Below are 14,957 nucleotides of genomic sequence, written 5' to 3' on the forward strand. Positions count from 1 at the left end.
CCGCCGCGCATGCGCGCTGGGCGGTACCGGCGCGGCCATGGCGCACGGGCACGGGCCCGGCCGGTGCCGCTGCTGCGGGGAGGAGGCGGCGGAGCGCGGCGCGGCCTGGGGGCTGTACCTGCGCATCGACCGGCAGCGCCTGCAGTGCCTTAACGAGCGCCGCGAGGGCTCCGGAGCCACCGTGTTCCGCCCCTGGGAGGAGCGCGGGGACCGCTCGCAGGTGGGGCCGGGAGCGGCGCCGGGACCGGGGTGGGCAGCAGGACACGGAGGGGATCCTGCCCTCGGCTCGGCCCCAGGGAGGCACAGCTGAGTGCCCGGGCCTCGGCCTCTCAGGACGGGAGGAGCTGCTGGAGGGGGTCCAGCGGGGGCCACAAAGATGATTTGGGGTCTGGAGCATCTCCCTGATGAGGGGAGGCTGCGGGAGCTGGGCCTGATCATTCTGGAGGAGGGGAGGGGATCCCATAAACCCATAAAATATCCCCAAGGGTGTCAGGGGGGACCCCAAAAACCATAAAATATCCCCAAGAGTGTCAGGGGGGACCCCAAAAACCATAAAATATCCCCAAGAGTGTCAGAGGACAGTGCCAGGCTCTGTTCAGGGACAGAACGAGGAGCAATGGCCATAAAATAAAACACAACGAGCTCCACCTCAACGTGAGGAAGAACTTCTTTCCACGAGGGTGGCAGAGCCCTGGAACAGCTGCCCAGGGAAGGCTGGAGTCTCGCTCTGTGGGGACATCCCCAACCCACCTGGACATGTCCCTGTGCCACCTGGTGCCCCTGCCTGGGCAGGGCTTGGCCTGGGACATCTCCAGAGGTCCCTTCCAATCCTAAACATCCTGGGATTCTCTGAGCAAGAGAATCAGGGCTCCCTGAACCCCGCTGGGGTGATCCCTCCAGCTGTCCCCACCATCCCCTGCAGACCCTGGGCCAGCCCTGACCTGCTCTTCTCTGTCCCCAGTTCGTGGAAAGCGATGATGACGAGGAGCTGCTCTTCAACATCCCGTGAGTTCCGTCCCCTGGCACCATCCTGGCTGCTGCCAGGGCTCCTTCCCCTCCCCTGGAGAGCACAGGGGTGAGCACCCTGCTCCGTGTGTCTGGGCAGGTTCACAGGCAGCGTGAAGTTGAAAGGAGTCATTGTGATGGGCGAGGATGATGGGACACACCCGGCTGAGATGAGGCTGTGAGTAACACCAGCTCTCCCTCCTCACGGGGGCTGGGGGCTCTGCACACAAAGTAAATCCATTTCTTTGTGGAGAAGGAGCATTAATGGATGCAATCCAATCAGCTGAGCTGCTGTTAATAACTCCCTGTGTCTCCCTGTCCTGCCAGGTTCCGGAACATTCCTCACATGTCCTTTGATGACACAGCCAAGGAGCCGGAGCAGACGTTCAGCCTGAGCCGGGATCCCCTGGGAGAGCTGGAATATCCCACCAAGTACGAGCCATTCCCTGGGGGCTGGGGGCTGCTCCTGCCTGCCACAGGAACTCTGACACCTTCAGGGCAGGGGCAGCACAGGGCAGTGCCTCACAGCTGCCCTCAGGAGGGTTTATCCTCCCCAGCTCTCTCCTGCCCTCTGAAACCTCCTGCCCAGAGCCTGGGGCAGGAATTCCTGGGGTGCAGAACCATCCAGGTGTCCTGTCCCTCCTCATGGTGGGAGGGAAACCCTCCTTGCTGGGATCAGAGGGGTGCTGCTCGTGCTGTGGGAGCCTGGGGAGCTGCAGCAGCAGCAGCAGCTCTGGTCTCAGGGTGTGTTTTCCTCCAGAATTGCCCGTTTCTCCAACGTTTACCACCTCTCCATGCACTTCCCAAAGAACTTCGGAGCTGAGACAACAAAGATTTTTTACATAGGCCTGAAGGGGGAGTGGACGGAGGTGAGTGAGAGCAGAGAGAGGGGCTGGGATGCTGCTCTTCCCCGCGGGATGCTGCTCTTCCCCGCGGGATGCTGCTCTTCCCCGCGGGATGCTGCTCTTCCCCGCGGGATGCTGCTCTTCCCCGCGGGATGCTGCTCTTCCCCGCGGGATGCTGCTCTTCCCGGATTAACACGTCCCCTCTCCACCCAGGCTCATCGCCACGAAGTCACCATCTGCAACTACGAAGCCTCGGCGAACCCGGCCGACCACAAGCTGGAACAGATCACCCCCCAGACTCACTTCATCTCCTAACGGGAGCCTGCCCGGGGCAGGAACGGCTTCCCGGAGCACCGGAGCGGCTCCACGGCTGTGGGACAGACACGGCGGCGCGGTGCGAGGCGGCCCGGGGGCGGCGGGGCCGCTCTGGAGGCTTCACCGAGCCGCGTGCGGGGCCGGTACCGGCCGTGACTGACAATAAACACGCTGCGGTGCAGAGCTGTGCGCTGTCCCTGAGTCGCGGCCCTCCCGTGTGCGCGGGTGGCACCGGCGGGCAGAGCGGCGGGGGCCTGTCCCCGTAACCCCGTCAGCCGCCAGGGGGCAGGGCGCTGCGGGAAGGGCGGGGCCGGGGCGTGTCGCCGACAGTCCCCGAGAGCCCGGTGGGCGCTCCGAGCGCGATCCGGTGCCCGTTTCCACCATGGCCGCCCGGTCGCGCCCGGCGCTGCTCTGCGTCACTTCCGCCGCGCTGCCGGAAGTTCCTGTGGGAGCGCGTCGGGGGGAGCCGCGAGGAGCGCGCGCGCCGGGCCGCGGGAGAGGTGCGGGGAGGGGGGGGCGGCACGTACCACCGGGGCACTGCGGGGGGGGAGGGGGCCGCAACCGGGCAGCGGCGCGGCGGGGGGGGACGTACCACTGCTGCGGGAGGAGGGGGGAGAATTCCGTGAGGGCCGCGGGCAGCGGGGGGGGGCGGCGGGGCCTTTAACGGGGATTAACGGAGAGGAGCGGTGGAGGCACCGCGGTTCTGGCTCGGCGGGCCCCGGTGCGATAATGGGGCTGCGTCTTTCGGCCCCCCGAGTCTCGCAGCCTGCGGGGACCCCCCAGAGCCCCGGTTCTGGCAGAAAACGGGCGCTCCCGGCCGCGGGGATCCCGCCTCCATCCGCTGCCAGGCGGGATCTCTCCATCCCCCCGCCGGATTCCGCTCCCTGCGGGGCTGCGGGCCCGGGGGAGAAGCTGAGGCACGGTAATTAATGCTAATTAGCGCCTGGTGAACGCGTCCGGTGTCACTGGTGGGTGCGACGCGGCGGGCATCGGACCCAGATTCACCTCCTGGTTCTCTTTGTGCCTTTACACCCACACGGGCACATCTGAGGCGTTTAATCCTGGGCATCCCATTGTCCTCCCTCCAGGAGCGGGGCAGGAGCATCCCAGGCAGGACTTCCCAGGAGCAATTTTGGGGATTCCCAGCAGGAATTTTGGGGCTCCCAGGAGGAATTTTGAGGCTCCCGGGAGGAATTTTGGGGTTCCCAGCAGGAATGTTTCAGGCAGCTCTGAGCATCCCAAGTTTCCCTGGAGCCTCCCCAGCAGAGGAGTGCGTCCCATCCCTGCCAGGGGAAGGTGCTGTTATTTCTGGCTGTCCCTCCGTCTCCCTGCCAGGGTTTTTGGCAGGTGTGGTTTCTCCCCTGGCCGGTTGTTTTGCCCCTGGAGTACACACGAGCACGTGGGCCGTGTGGCTGTGTCAGATCCGGGAGCTGCTCTGTTCCCGGTGTTTTTATTTGAGTGGGGAAGCTGCTGACGAGCAGTCAGTGGAACGAGTCGGGCAGGTCCTGGCCGGGCTGGCAGACAGAGCAGGCTGTTTCTCTGGGTAAGGCTGGCTGCTGCCACTTTTGGGAAGGTTTGAGGTGATCTCTGTCACCCCGACCCACTGGGGATGGTGCTGCTGTGGGAGGTGAAGCTGGGGCAGAGTGGGATGAGGAAGGGATGGGGACAGGACCTTGGGAGAGGCTGGAGCTGTGCCAGGGGAGGTTTAGGTTGGATATCAGGAAAAGGTTTTTCTCCAGAGGGTGCTGGGCACTGCCCAGGCTCCCCAGGGAATGCCAGAGCTGTAGAAGCCTTTGGACACCACTCCAGGGATGCTCAGGGTGGGTTGCTGGGGGTCTGTGCAGGGTTTGGGGTTGGATGGATGATCCTTCATCCCTTCCAGCTCGGGGTATTCTGTGATCGTGTTCCAGAGGCTGATCCTGTTCCTGGGGGATAATGGCAGTGCCCTAAACAAGCTCTGATCTGATTAGTGCTGGTGGTCAGCGGGGTCAGGGCAGCCTTGTGGGGAGCTGTGATTTGTGATGTGGTGGGAGCAAACACCGTGGGCTGTGGTGGCTGCAGGCTGGGTGCTGGCAGCTCTGTGGGCTCTGGCAGTGACAGGACAGTGCTGGTGACCCTGCCTGCTGTCCTGCAGAGCCACAAGGCTGTCTTCCATCACAGGGGGGGCTCAGACCTGCTCCCAGTGCTCTGGTTCATCTTAAACAGCCCCATAAAGCAGGGCTGGAGCTTTATGGGTGCCACAGAGCCTGTGCTGCTGCGTGCCGAGGGTTTCCTGCTTCCCGGTCGGAGCCGATGTGGGTCAGGCTCCTGCACAGCTCAGGGAGGGGCTGCAGGGATGAAGGGATGCTGAGGCCATGCTGCCTGGCCACCCTCTGCCCACGCTGGTGCAGCCACAGGAATAACTTTGGCTCTGAGGTGTAATTTCCAGGCTAATTTTAACACTTCCAGCACCCCACGTGTGGAGCATTGGCTGCTCCGGGCTCTCCAGCGCTGCCAGGCCACACCGTGGGGTGTTCCACCATCGAAGCCTTCAGCTGCTCTTTAATTTCCCCCCAGCCAGCTGCTGCTGTGGGTGAAGCAGCTGCCGAAGGGGGGTGGGAGGTTTGTTTTCCTGCCTCGCCTCACGGCTGTGTCCCGCAGGTGCCAGTGTCGACCCCTCTCGGTGTATGTGTGGTAACAACATGTCTGTCCCCCTCCTCGCCGACGCTGTCACCGTGTCAGGGGCAGAGCGGGAGACCGCCGCGGTAAGGGCTGCCCCTCCCTCCCTCCTTCCTTCCCTCCCTCCTTCCTTCCCTCCCTCCTTCCTTCCCTCCCCTGCTGCTCCCCGTGGAAAACAGAGCTGCCTCCATGAGCTCCAGCATGGCAGGACCAGCAAGGGCTCTGGGCTCTCTGCTCCAGGGTGAGAGCTCAGCTTGTCAAGGCACTGGGGCTTAGGGCTGATGGGGATGTTTAAGATTTTAAAAGCAGATCTTCCCTAAGGAACCCCTCCCTGTCCTTCCCTGGGGTCTGCAGGCTGCCTGCCCTTTGCTCCCCAAGGCTTAGGGGCTGCTGGAGATGAAAAGCCTGTGGAGGTGGATTTGTGAGACCTTGGTGATACAGAGAAGGAATTCCTCCCTGGGAGGGTGGGCAGGCCCTGGCACAGGGTACCCAGAGAAGCTGTGGCTGCCCCTGGGAGTGTCCCAGGCCAGGTTGGATGGGGCTTGGAGCACCCTGAGACAGTGGAAGGTGTCCCTGACCATGGCAGGGGTGGCACTGGAGGGGCTTTAAGATCCCTTCCAGCCCATTCTGCTATTCAGGCTGGGCCTCTGCTCTGGTGCCACTCCTGATGGGATGATCTGTCACTCTTTGTCCCTCTGCTGTGCAGAGGAGTTGGGACCTGCCCGTGGCAGCTCTGTGGCAGGATGACACCACATCCCTGACCCACCCATCCGCCGTGCTCCACGCTAATTTCAGCCTCTTCGGGTCGGTGACTAAGTGTCCATTTGCCACCTCCCTGCCAGCCCAGCCCAGCCCCCTCTGACTCTCACACCAGCTAATTCCCTGCCTTCTGTGTTTAACAGGTCATTTTCCTACACGGCCTTGGAGACACGGGGTGAGTGTCCCTGGAGCTGGCTCTGACTGGGATGTGTGGTTTGTCAGATGCAGATCCCAGCCTAGTGCTGCTGCTTTCCCTCAGGGCATCTCCAGGATCTGTGTGGGGCTTTGGGCTGGGGTCTGCAGCCATTCCTGCACCAGCCTGGCAGGGAATGTCAGGGAATTGCTGCTGGCAGCTGTCTGCTCTTGAATATTTATGATCCTGGCAGCCTGGCAGCCCCTCACCCCCGGGTGGATTTTGTGTTGCCTTCGGGGATTGCTGATAAGCGCTGCTGATAAGCACTGCGGCTTTTCCAGGCCTCGGCAGGGCAGCTGGGCTGGGCCTGCACCGGGCACCTCGGGGGTCCTGTGGTGGTGACAAAGGGCTCCTCCCTGTCCAGGAGATTCCCTCCTCCCTGTCCAGGAGATTCCCTCCTCCCTGTCTGGACATTCCCTCCTCCCTGTCTGGACATTCCCTCCTCCCTGTCCTCCCTGCCTGCAGCTCTGGGGCTTTGTGGTCTCCCCTCAGATGGGATCGGTGCTGGGGGGGTTTCACAGGGGGTTCAGGCTGATAGGGTGGGTAAATAAGCTCAGGGGAGGGGCTGGGGGGAGCAGGGTTTGGGAAAATGGCTTGGACAAGCCTTGGACTCATCTCCTTGTGTCCCTCCCCAGGCACAGCTGGGCCGATGCTCTCTCCTCCATCCGCCTTCCCTATGTGAAGTACATCTGCCCTCATGCGTAAGTGCTGCCCTGGGGAGCTTCTTGGGGGGCTTCTTGGGGGGGCCTGAGGCTGCCACGGGGCTGGGGGAGGCCTGAGCCCAGCAGGGCTGCCCAGCCAGGCTGGCTCTGCTGCCATGGTCAGCTCCTGCTGCAGGCAGAGCTGTTCACACAGAGTGAGCAGCACCAGAGGCTCTTTTCTTTCCCTTCCTGTCTTGTTTATCCCTGGTGGCTGCAGGGAGAGAAAGACAAAGGCTCTGGAGCTCCCTGTGCATCCCTGCTCAGGCAGGAGGGGGCTCAGCAGGAAGGGGAGAGGTGTCAGTCTTCCTGCTCCCCTCAGACTTGAGCTCAACCACCCAAAACGTTCCTCCACAGGCCCCGGATCCCGGTGACCCTCAACATGAAGATGGTCATGCCCTCCTGGTCAGTGCTTTGGGGGGCAGGGCTGGATGGGACCCTTCTGGGGAATGAAGGTGGGGGGGACAAAATCCACTGCCCTATGGGGGCCAGGGAAGGGCAGAGCCCCCCCAGTTCCTGCCTCCCTGCACTTGGGGTGCTGGGAGAGGTTTTGGCTGACCCTGCTGCTTCCCCCAGGTTTGACCTGATGGGATTGACTCCAGATGCACCTGAGGATGAAGCTGGGATCAAGAAAGCTGCAGAAAACAGTAAGGAGCTCTGTGAGGGGAGGTGGTGAGCTGCTGTGTGTCTCTCCCTTGCTGTGACTAGAGCAGGTGTCTTCCTTCCACCTCTCCTTTGTTTCTGCTGTCCTGTGGTCCCAGAAAACCTTTCCCCTGGCATCTCTGGCACCTCCCTGTCCCTGATGTGCACCCAGAAGCATGGGATAAAGCTTTCAGCCCTTTTCCCCTTCCACTGACCCATTTCTCCCTTCTCCTTCCAGTTAAAGCAATCATTGAGCACGAGATGAAGAACGGGATCCCCCCCAACCGCATCATCCTGGGGGGCTTCTCACAGGTGAGGGTCCCCAATTCCTGCTCCACCTGTCCCAGGGAGCTGGGTGAGTGTGAGCTGGGCCTGGGGGTGTCCCTGCATCCCCCGTGGATCCCCAGTGAGTGCATGTTCCCCCCTGCAGGGCGGTGCCTTGTCGCTGTACACGGCTCTCACCTGCCAGCACCAGCTGGCCGGGATCGTGGCGCTCAGCTGCTGGCTCCCGCTGCACAAGGCCTTCCCACAGGTACCCCTGCCCTGGGCATGCTCCCACCGCAGCTCTCCCTCAGCAGGAGGGGGTCTGCTGGCTCGTGTTGGGGACACAAAGCACCTGCCCCATTGGTGTCCCCTCCCCTGGGCGCACCTGAGTGTCCCCTCCCGGTGGCAGGCGGCGAACAACGGCGTGAACAAGGACATTGCCATCCTGCAGTGCCACGGGGAGCTGGACCCCATGATCCCCGTGCGCTTCGGCGCCCTCACTGCCGAGAAGCTCAAGTCTGTCGTCACCCCCACCAAGGTGCAGTTCAAAACCTTCCCTGGAGTGATGCACAGTTCCTGTCCTCAGGTCAGTGCTGGCCGTGGAGGGAGGGGGTGGCTCCCCCTGGGTGGTGATCAGTGGTGGGCCTGTAGGAGTGGCCTGGAGCTGTGTCAGGGGAGGGTTGGGCTGGATTTTGGGGAAAGGTTCTTCCCCCAGAGGGTGCTGGGCATTGCCCAGGCTCCCCAGGGAATGGGCACAGCCCCAAGGCTGCCAGAGCTCCAGGAGCCTTTGGAGAGCACTCCAGGGATGCCCAGGGGGGATTGTTGGGGGGTCTGTGCAGGGCTGGGCTGTGGATCCTTGTGGGTCACTTCCCTTTGGGACCAACCCCAGCACTGCAGGCCAGGCAGGGTGGGGAGCACACAAGACATATTTGTTCCCGACTTGCTCTGGGAGGCTGCAGAGCCCTTGTGCCCCATCCTGGCCCTTGGGGGAGGCTGCAGAGCCCCGAGTCCCATTCCCAGGGCACAGCCCGGCCCTTGGGGAGGTGCAGAGGCTCCTGCCCCGTTCCCGGGGCACAGCCCGGCCCCGGGCAGCCCCGGTGTGACGGGCCGTGCGCCGCCCGCAGGAGATGATGGCGGTGAAGGAGTTCATCGAGAAGCTGCTGCCCCGGATCTGAGCCGAGCCCCTCGGGACTGTCGCAGGGGAGGGTGCCGAGGTCACCGCCGCCCGTGTGTCCCTGTGACCCGCCCGCTGCGAACGGAAGCCATGGCCCCCCCAACGCACCTCCCGCCACACCCCCCCGTGCCCGCGCCCTCGCACCGCGTCCCCTCCGGCCGGGGGTGCCCGGCTCTCCCGCTGCCCCCGGAGCCCACACCGGAGCTGGCTAAGGCGAGCCTGGGAGTGGCCTTTTCTCTCCTGCTCTGGCTCCGAGCGCTTCCCGGGGGAAGGTCACCGTCCCCTGGGCGCCCCGCGGGGCTGGCACGGCGCGGGTGAGGTTTTACTGTTGGGTTTGGGGGTTTTTGTACCAGTGTTAGGGGCGGGACGTGCCCGGCTGCGGTGGGAGGAGCGGGGCGGAGCTGGGGCACACCTGGGGCTCGGGGCTGTGCCCTCGGTGGCTGCTCCCGGCCTCCGCTCAGGCGACTCACGGGTTTTCAGTCAGAGCTCAGGAACCCGGGACTCCCCTGCGGGCTCTGCCCTGGGCTGGCACCGCCAAAGGCTGCCCGGGGCCGGCAGGGAGGGTCAGTGCAGCTCCCGCACCTCCCGCACGGCCCCGCCTGTCACACACGCACACTCCCTTCAGCCATCGGCCTGGGGCAGCTCTGCCCTCCTGAGATAATCACCTCCTTCCTCCTGCTCCTCCTCCTCTTGTTGCTTTTACAATCTCCGCCCCAGAGGCATCTCCCCCCCCCCCCCACTCCCAGCCCAGCTCTGCACCCTCGGAGCCCCAAAGCTTCGTTTACACTCGCGGAGCCACCGGCCCCGTCTTCAATGTCTTCTCTTGCTGCTACTTGTCCTTCCCTTTGGACTTGGGCTGGCTCGGGGAGGGAGGGGGGTCCCTGGACCGACCCCGGGTTTGGATTCTGGTGCAGCTGGAAGGAGCAGCTTTGCTCCCAGCCATCATCTAACCAGCATCTGAGCCCGGGTGCTGCTCTGCCCCACCCTCTGTGCCCCGGGGCTCTCCCTGCTCCCGGGACTGGGGGCTCCTGCCCCCCACATGTACAATCACCTGTGGCTTGTCCCCTCCCAACTGCTGGCATCGTGCTGGGGCCCCGAATGTCTCCGCTGGGGGGGCTCCTGGCTGACCCTCCCCTCCCACAGGGCCCAGGGCAGTGGCTGTGGAGCAGCTCTGCCCTCACCCCCTCTTCCCCTGGGCTGAGCCCCCACTTGGGGCTGATCATGGCTTTTAAAACACCCCCACATTCCCCAGGCTGGCCCTGCTCCCCCTGCCCTGCCCCAGGGAGCCTCTGCCCGGTGCCCCCGGGCCCAGCGAGGTGAGGGCTGCTCTGGGGGGGCTCAGCCCCAGCAGTTCTGCTCCAGCCCTGCCCTTCCTGCCTGGGCTGTGCAAAGCAATAACTGCCCTCTGGAGAGTGCATCGTGGGGCCCACCCTGGCTGCCCTCTGGGCTTGGGGTTTTCATTTTTGCTCTTTTTAGGAAGTCTGAAAGCAGCAGAGCTGCTGCTGGCACCGGGGGCAGGCCAGCTCTGCCCCTGCCCTGGGCTCTGCCCCTGCCCTGGGCTCTGCCCTGCTGGCTCTTCGATGCCGTGTTTTAGTGCTGCTGTGCCCCTGCCCCCCAGGCCTGGCTGGGGGGCATGAGAGGGTGGCAGGGTGGGTGGGATGGCAGCTCCCTGGGTCACCAGGGGCTGGAGATGGACAGACTGACCTGTGTGACTGTGAACTGGAACCGTGTGTGACAGGGGCCCGGGACCATCCCTGTGCAGAGCATTCCTGCTCACTCCCTGCCCGAGCAGTGCCGGGAACCCGGGAGGGAGAATGGCTTCTCTCCATTCCTCAATACAGCTTGGGTTTTTTCTTCTGGATTTTTTTTCTTTTGGATTTTTTATTTTGTTGTTTTTCTTCTCTCTCTTGTCTTCCTTGTACATGTTTGGGGGTTTTTTTTTTGTGTGTGTGTGTGCGTTCCACAGAGAATTAAGATGAAATAAATCCTCAACTTATCCTGGAGCTGAGCTGGCGTCATCCCAGGCAGGACAAGAGATCTGGGGGGGAATGGGGCTCCATGAGGCCCCAGGGTGCCATTTTTAGGGGCAGCAGCTCTGGCTGAGGGGAAGCAGAACAAAGCTGCCACTTAGAAAGTAGGAAAGTTTATTTTAAAAACAAATCAAAAGCTCAATTCATAAGTTATTCATCCAGCCGACAGCACACGGGGCCGGCTGCGTCATCCCTGCCCTGGGAGCTGCCAGGAATAAACAGGAGCAGTGTGGGACAGGGGGGCAGAGCTGGCTCCTGGCAGCCTCTGGCAGCCTTGGGCTGTGGGGAGTGGCTGCCACAGGAGGCCAGAGCAGGCACCCAGGGGGCTGTGGGCAGCCAGGCCAGGCTGGCACAGCCCTGGGCAGGGGCTTCTCCAGCTCTGCAGGAGAGAGGGGAGATGAGATTTGGTCCCCAAAACCATGCTGGGGGTAGGGAAGAGGGGGGTTGGAGGAAGCCTTGGAATGTGACTGGTCCCTGTGGAGATTCCTGGTTCTTTCTCTGTGCCAGGGCAGGGGCAGAGGTGCCTTGGGCTCCCCCTGAGCCAGGTGGGGCAGGAGGGAGCAGGGGCTCTGCTGCAGTTTGGGCTCAGCAGGACTCAGCTGTCCCAGTGCTGGATGCCCAGGGCACAGGGAGGGCCCAGGAGCTCCCAGCCCTGGCTGGCTGCAGCCCCTGGGCATTCCCGTGGGGGTTCCATGCCCGTGGGGCCAAGCCAGGCCCTGGCTCTGTTCTCTGTTCATTGTGGTTCTGCTCTGTGAGATGTGAAGACCTGGGGGATGAGGATGAGGAGGAGGGAGGCTGAGGATGCTCCAGCCTTCCTGCCCTGTGCCACAGGCAGGAGGGGGAGCTGGAAGTGCCCTCCCAGGATGGTGACAGTCCTCAGGGAAGGAGGCAGGGCTGGCTCAGAGCAGCCCTGGGCTCAGCCTGCCCTCGGCCACAGCTCAGTTCTTGCTGAAGCCTGTGGGGTTCTGCAGCTGCCACCGCCACAGGTCCTCACCTGGAACAGGAGAAGGGAGGTGAGGGAGCGCAGGGGGCTGGCAGTGCCCGCTGTGCCAGGGAGGGGATGCCCTTACACATCTTGTCCAGGCCAAAGGCGGCTTTCCAGCCCAGCTCCCGCTCGGCCAGCGCGGGGTCAGCGTAGCAGGAGGCCACGTCCCCCTCCCGCCGGGCCGTGATCCGGTACTTGATCTGCAGGGAGAGCAGCACTGAGGGCTCGGGGGGCTCCCAGGGGGGCTGAGGGAACAGTGCCAGGGCTGCTGGGGGGGAGCAGGGCCCCGTGGGAGCAGCTGCTGCCCCTGTGCCTGTGAGCCTGCAGTTCTGCCCTTACCTCCCTCCCCGAGGCTTTCTCCATGGCCCGGACCATCTGCAGCACGGAGTAGCCGGTGCCTGTGCCCAGGTTGTAGATCTGGGAGGAGGATAAAGGACAGGGATCAAAGGCAGAAGGGCCAGGTGCCCCTTCAGCCCCCACTGGCACCCCCAGACCCCCTCAGGTCTGGCAGCACCCTGAGGTTGGTACCTTGCAGCCACAGTTCTCCTTGAGCTTCTTCAGAGCAGCGATGTGGCCCTTGGCCAGATCCACAACGTGGATGTAATCCCTGACTCCTGTGGGGATGCAGAGGGTGAGGGCAGGGCCAGGGGTCTGGGAATCCCAAATTCCCCCGTCCCAAATTCCCCCCGTGCCGTGACGCACCCGTTCCATCGTCCGTCTTGTAGTCGTTCCCAAAGACGCTCAGGAATTCCCGGCGTCCCACTGCCACCTGCACAGAGGGACAGCCCCATGGAGCCCCAGCACCCTGTGTCCCCTCCCTGTGACCCCCAGGGCTGTGGGGGCCGTACCTGAGCCACGTAGGGCATGAGGTTGTTGGGGATGCCCTGAGGGTCCTCCCCGATCATCCCCGACTCGTGGGCGCCGATGGGGTTGAAGTAGCGCAGGAGGACGGCGTTCCAGTCCTGGGGACACACGGACAGGGCTGCCCGCTCACCCCCGTGGGGACACGGCCAGTGTGGGGACACCCCCGGCGTGGGGGACACGGCCAGGCTGCAGCCCCACGGGGCAGCTCCTCACCCTCTCTGCTCTGCAGAGATCCCGGATCATCTCCTCGATGAAGAACTTGGATTTGCCGTAGGGGTTGGTGCAGCCCCCCACCGGGTGCTTCTCGTCCAGGGGGAGGTACTGGGGGTCGCCGTAGACGGTGGCGGAGCTGCTGAACACGATGTTCCTCACGCCGTGGGCCTTCATGGTCTGCGAGGGGCAATGGGCAGCACTGATGCAGCTCTGTGCCCTGTGCCAGCCCTCCAAGGCAGGGCACGGGGATCACTGCCGGCCCTTCTCACCTCCAGCAGCCCGATGGTCCCGGTGAGGTTCACTCTGTAATATTCCAGAGGCTTCTGCACCGACTCCCCCACGGCCTTGAGCCCCGCAAAGTGCATCACGGCCGAGAAACGGTGCTGCAGGGGGAACGGGCTGGGCATCAGAGCCGCGGCAGCAGGAACCAGCCGGGATCCCCCCGGGAGCTCCGTCCGGCCAGCCCGGGGGGCTCCCACAGGAGCGGGCACCGCGTTTGCTCCCCGCTCCTGTGGCTCCCACCCCTGCCAGGGACCCCGGGAGCCATCCCGGGCACTGCAGCTCCTGCTCTCACCTTCCTGAAGAGCTCCTGGAGCGCCGCCTGGTCCGTGATGTCGAGCTCCTGGAAGAGCACGGGCCGGTGCGCGATCTCCTGCACCCGCCGGAGGCTCTCGGGGAGCTCCTCGGAGCCTGGGGACGGAGGGGAGTGAGGGGGCGCTGGAGCCGGGCCCAGCCCGGGGCTGGGGCCGGGCCGGGGCTCCCGTACCTCGGATGGCGTTGTGGAAGTTGTCGATGACCACCGGGACGTAGCCCGCCTGCAGCAGCTCCAGCACGCAGTGGCTGCCGATGTAGCCGGCGCCGCCCGTCACCAGGATGGTCTCGGCCATGGCTCCTGCGGGGAAACCCAGAGCCGCGGGGTGGGCACGGCACGGCCTGGCCAGGTACGGCACGGCACGGCCCGGGCAGGTACGGCACGGCCAGGTGGGTCCTGCCCGAGGGACGGGCGGGGCAGGGCCGGTCACACCTCCCGGACACGGAGGCGGCACATCCCGGAGCTGAGCCTCGGTTCTTCCTGTTAAACCCAGCCCCGGGTTCAGCCGTACCCCTCAGGGCAGCAGTTCTCGCTGTTAATTAACTAATGAATTAATTAACTGGGGTGGTCTCCGCAGGGGTACCAGCTCTGCCCTTCAGCCGCTCCCCGTTTCCCCCCGCTCCCTCCCCGGGCTGGCCCCTCCGCAGGAAGGACTCGGGGCCGGCCGGCGGTACCCGCGGGACCCCCGGCCCGGGGAGCGGCGGGAGCCCCGGGAGGATCCGAGCCGGGACCGGGACATTTCCCTCCGGAGCTGCGGCCTCAACCGGAGCCTCCCAAACTCCCAGTGCTGGGGAAACAGCACCCGGGCCCGGTGAAAGGCAAATCCATCGCGGATTTCAGCCGGGAGCGGGGACGGGCCCGGGCGGAGCGGAGGGTCCCGGGGCCGAACGCACCCGGGGACCGGATTTGACTCCAGAGCCCAGGGGCGCCCCAAGCCGCGGGGGTTTGGGCTGTCCCTACCAAAGGAAGCAGGGCAGGGCAGCACACCCGTCTCCCTGCCCGTTCCTTCCCGTTCCCCCCCCGGTTCCCCCGGTCTCTTACCCGCTGCTGCCGCCGCTCCCGCTCAGCCCCGGGAGGGGCGCGGCCCCTTTAAGGCCGGGCCTTGGCCCCGCCCCCGGCGCCACGCGCGCGGCTCCTCCATGGAAACGTGTCAGGAGTACGGAGCGGCGGCGGGGACAAAATACCGCGGGGGAAATGCGGCCATTGGTGCGCGCGGGAAGGGGCGGGGCCACCGCGGGGAGCCCGGGGCCGCAGCGCCCCCTGGCGGCGGGAGGAGGCCGTTGCTCCAAAACCCCGAATTCTTGCCCCAAGCCCTGAATTATTGCCCCAAAACCTCGAATTATTGCCCCAAAACCCCGAATCATTGCCCCATTCCGCCTCATTTCCGCAGCGATCATTGCCGAAGGTTTGGTAACTGTTACAGTTTACTGCTGTCTGGTTGAGAGGAGGCACACGCAGCCTCACGCCTGCCCTGGCCCCTGAAAGGACAAAGCTCCTGTGCTCCTCTCCAGTCTCACAAATAAACTGTTCAATAAATTACTTTTAAAAGAAGATGGGGCGGTGCCCTAGAACCTGATCGCCTGTTTCACACTCTGCTCTCAGAGTGGAAGGAATTCCTCACCCCCCAGCCCATGATGATGCAGTTTCCACGTAGAAGAAGCGCCTGGAACCAAACCAGCAGCCAAAGCTCCTTTGTTGGTTCAGCTGAATCAAATATGTC

General features: G+C 64.3%; 3 protein-coding genes across 15 annotated transcripts; 2 read left to right on the forward strand and 1 right to left on the reverse strand.

The window, feature by feature from the left end:
* Positions 1-16: 16 nt before the first annotated feature.
* Positions 17-2,561, forward strand: PITHD1 (PITH domain containing 1). Its single transcript, XM_084222715.1, has 6 exons — positions 17-220; positions 962-1,005; positions 1,106-1,183; positions 1,333-1,437; positions 1,766-1,874; positions 2,064-2,561. Exons 1-6 carry the CDS (start codon positions 38-40, stop codon positions 2,163-2,165), a joined length of 621 nt encoding a protein of 206 aa, XP_084078841.1. The 5' UTR covers positions 17-37; the 3' UTR covers positions 2,166-2,561.
* A 46-nt stretch (positions 2,562-2,607) lies between these two features.
* Positions 2,608-14,938, forward strand: LYPLA2 (lysophospholipase 2). 4 transcript variants are annotated; one of them, XM_084222897.1, is made up of 10 exons: positions 2,608-2,665; positions 4,806-4,909; positions 5,726-5,757; positions 6,411-6,476; positions 6,831-6,878; positions 7,050-7,120; positions 7,354-7,427; positions 7,546-7,647; positions 7,789-7,965; positions 14,840-14,938. In XM_084222897.1, the coding sequence occupies exons 2-10, from the start codon at positions 4,832-4,834 to the stop codon at positions 14,870-14,872; spliced, it is 681 nt and encodes a 226-aa protein (XP_084079023.1). In that variant the 5' UTR covers positions 2,608-2,665; positions 4,806-4,831; the 3' UTR covers positions 14,873-14,938. The 4 variants fall into 4 exon arrangements, with proteins under 4 accessions (XP_084079023.1, XP_084079024.1, XP_084079021.1 ...); XM_084222898.1 differs by lacking the exon at positions 14,840-14,938 and adding an exon at positions 14,628-14,778; XM_084222895.1 differs by lacking the exon at positions 14,840-14,938 and adding an exon at positions 8,504-10,556.
* On the reverse strand, positions 10,657-14,565 carry GALE (UDP-galactose-4-epimerase). 10 transcript variants are annotated; one of them, XM_084222883.1, is made up of 10 exons: positions 13,412-14,545; positions 13,220-13,335; positions 12,915-13,028; positions 12,646-12,822; positions 12,417-12,530; positions 12,271-12,337; positions 12,097-12,182; positions 11,908-11,985; positions 11,654-11,768; positions 10,657-11,577 (listed from the first exon to the last, which is right to left on the reverse strand). In XM_084222883.1, exons 1-10 carry the CDS (start codon positions 13,530-13,532, stop codon positions 11,522-11,524), a joined length of 1,044 nt encoding a protein of 347 aa, XP_084079009.1. In that variant the 5' UTR covers positions 13,533-14,545; the 3' UTR covers positions 10,657-11,521. The 10 variants fall into 10 exon arrangements, 9 of the variants coding, with proteins under 9 accessions (XP_084079009.1, XP_084079016.1, XP_084079015.1 ...); XM_084222890.1 differs by having other exon boundaries at positions 10,657-11,768; positions 13,412-14,544; XM_084222889.1 differs by having other exon boundaries at positions 12,915-14,546.
* Positions 14,939-14,957: the final 19 nt, after the last annotated feature.

Source organism: Fringilla coelebs (genome assembly GCF_963513975.1).
Source record: "Fringilla coelebs genome assembly, chromosome: 28".
Lineage (NCBI taxonomy): Eukaryota > Metazoa > Chordata > Aves > Passeriformes > Fringillidae > Fringilla > Fringilla coelebs.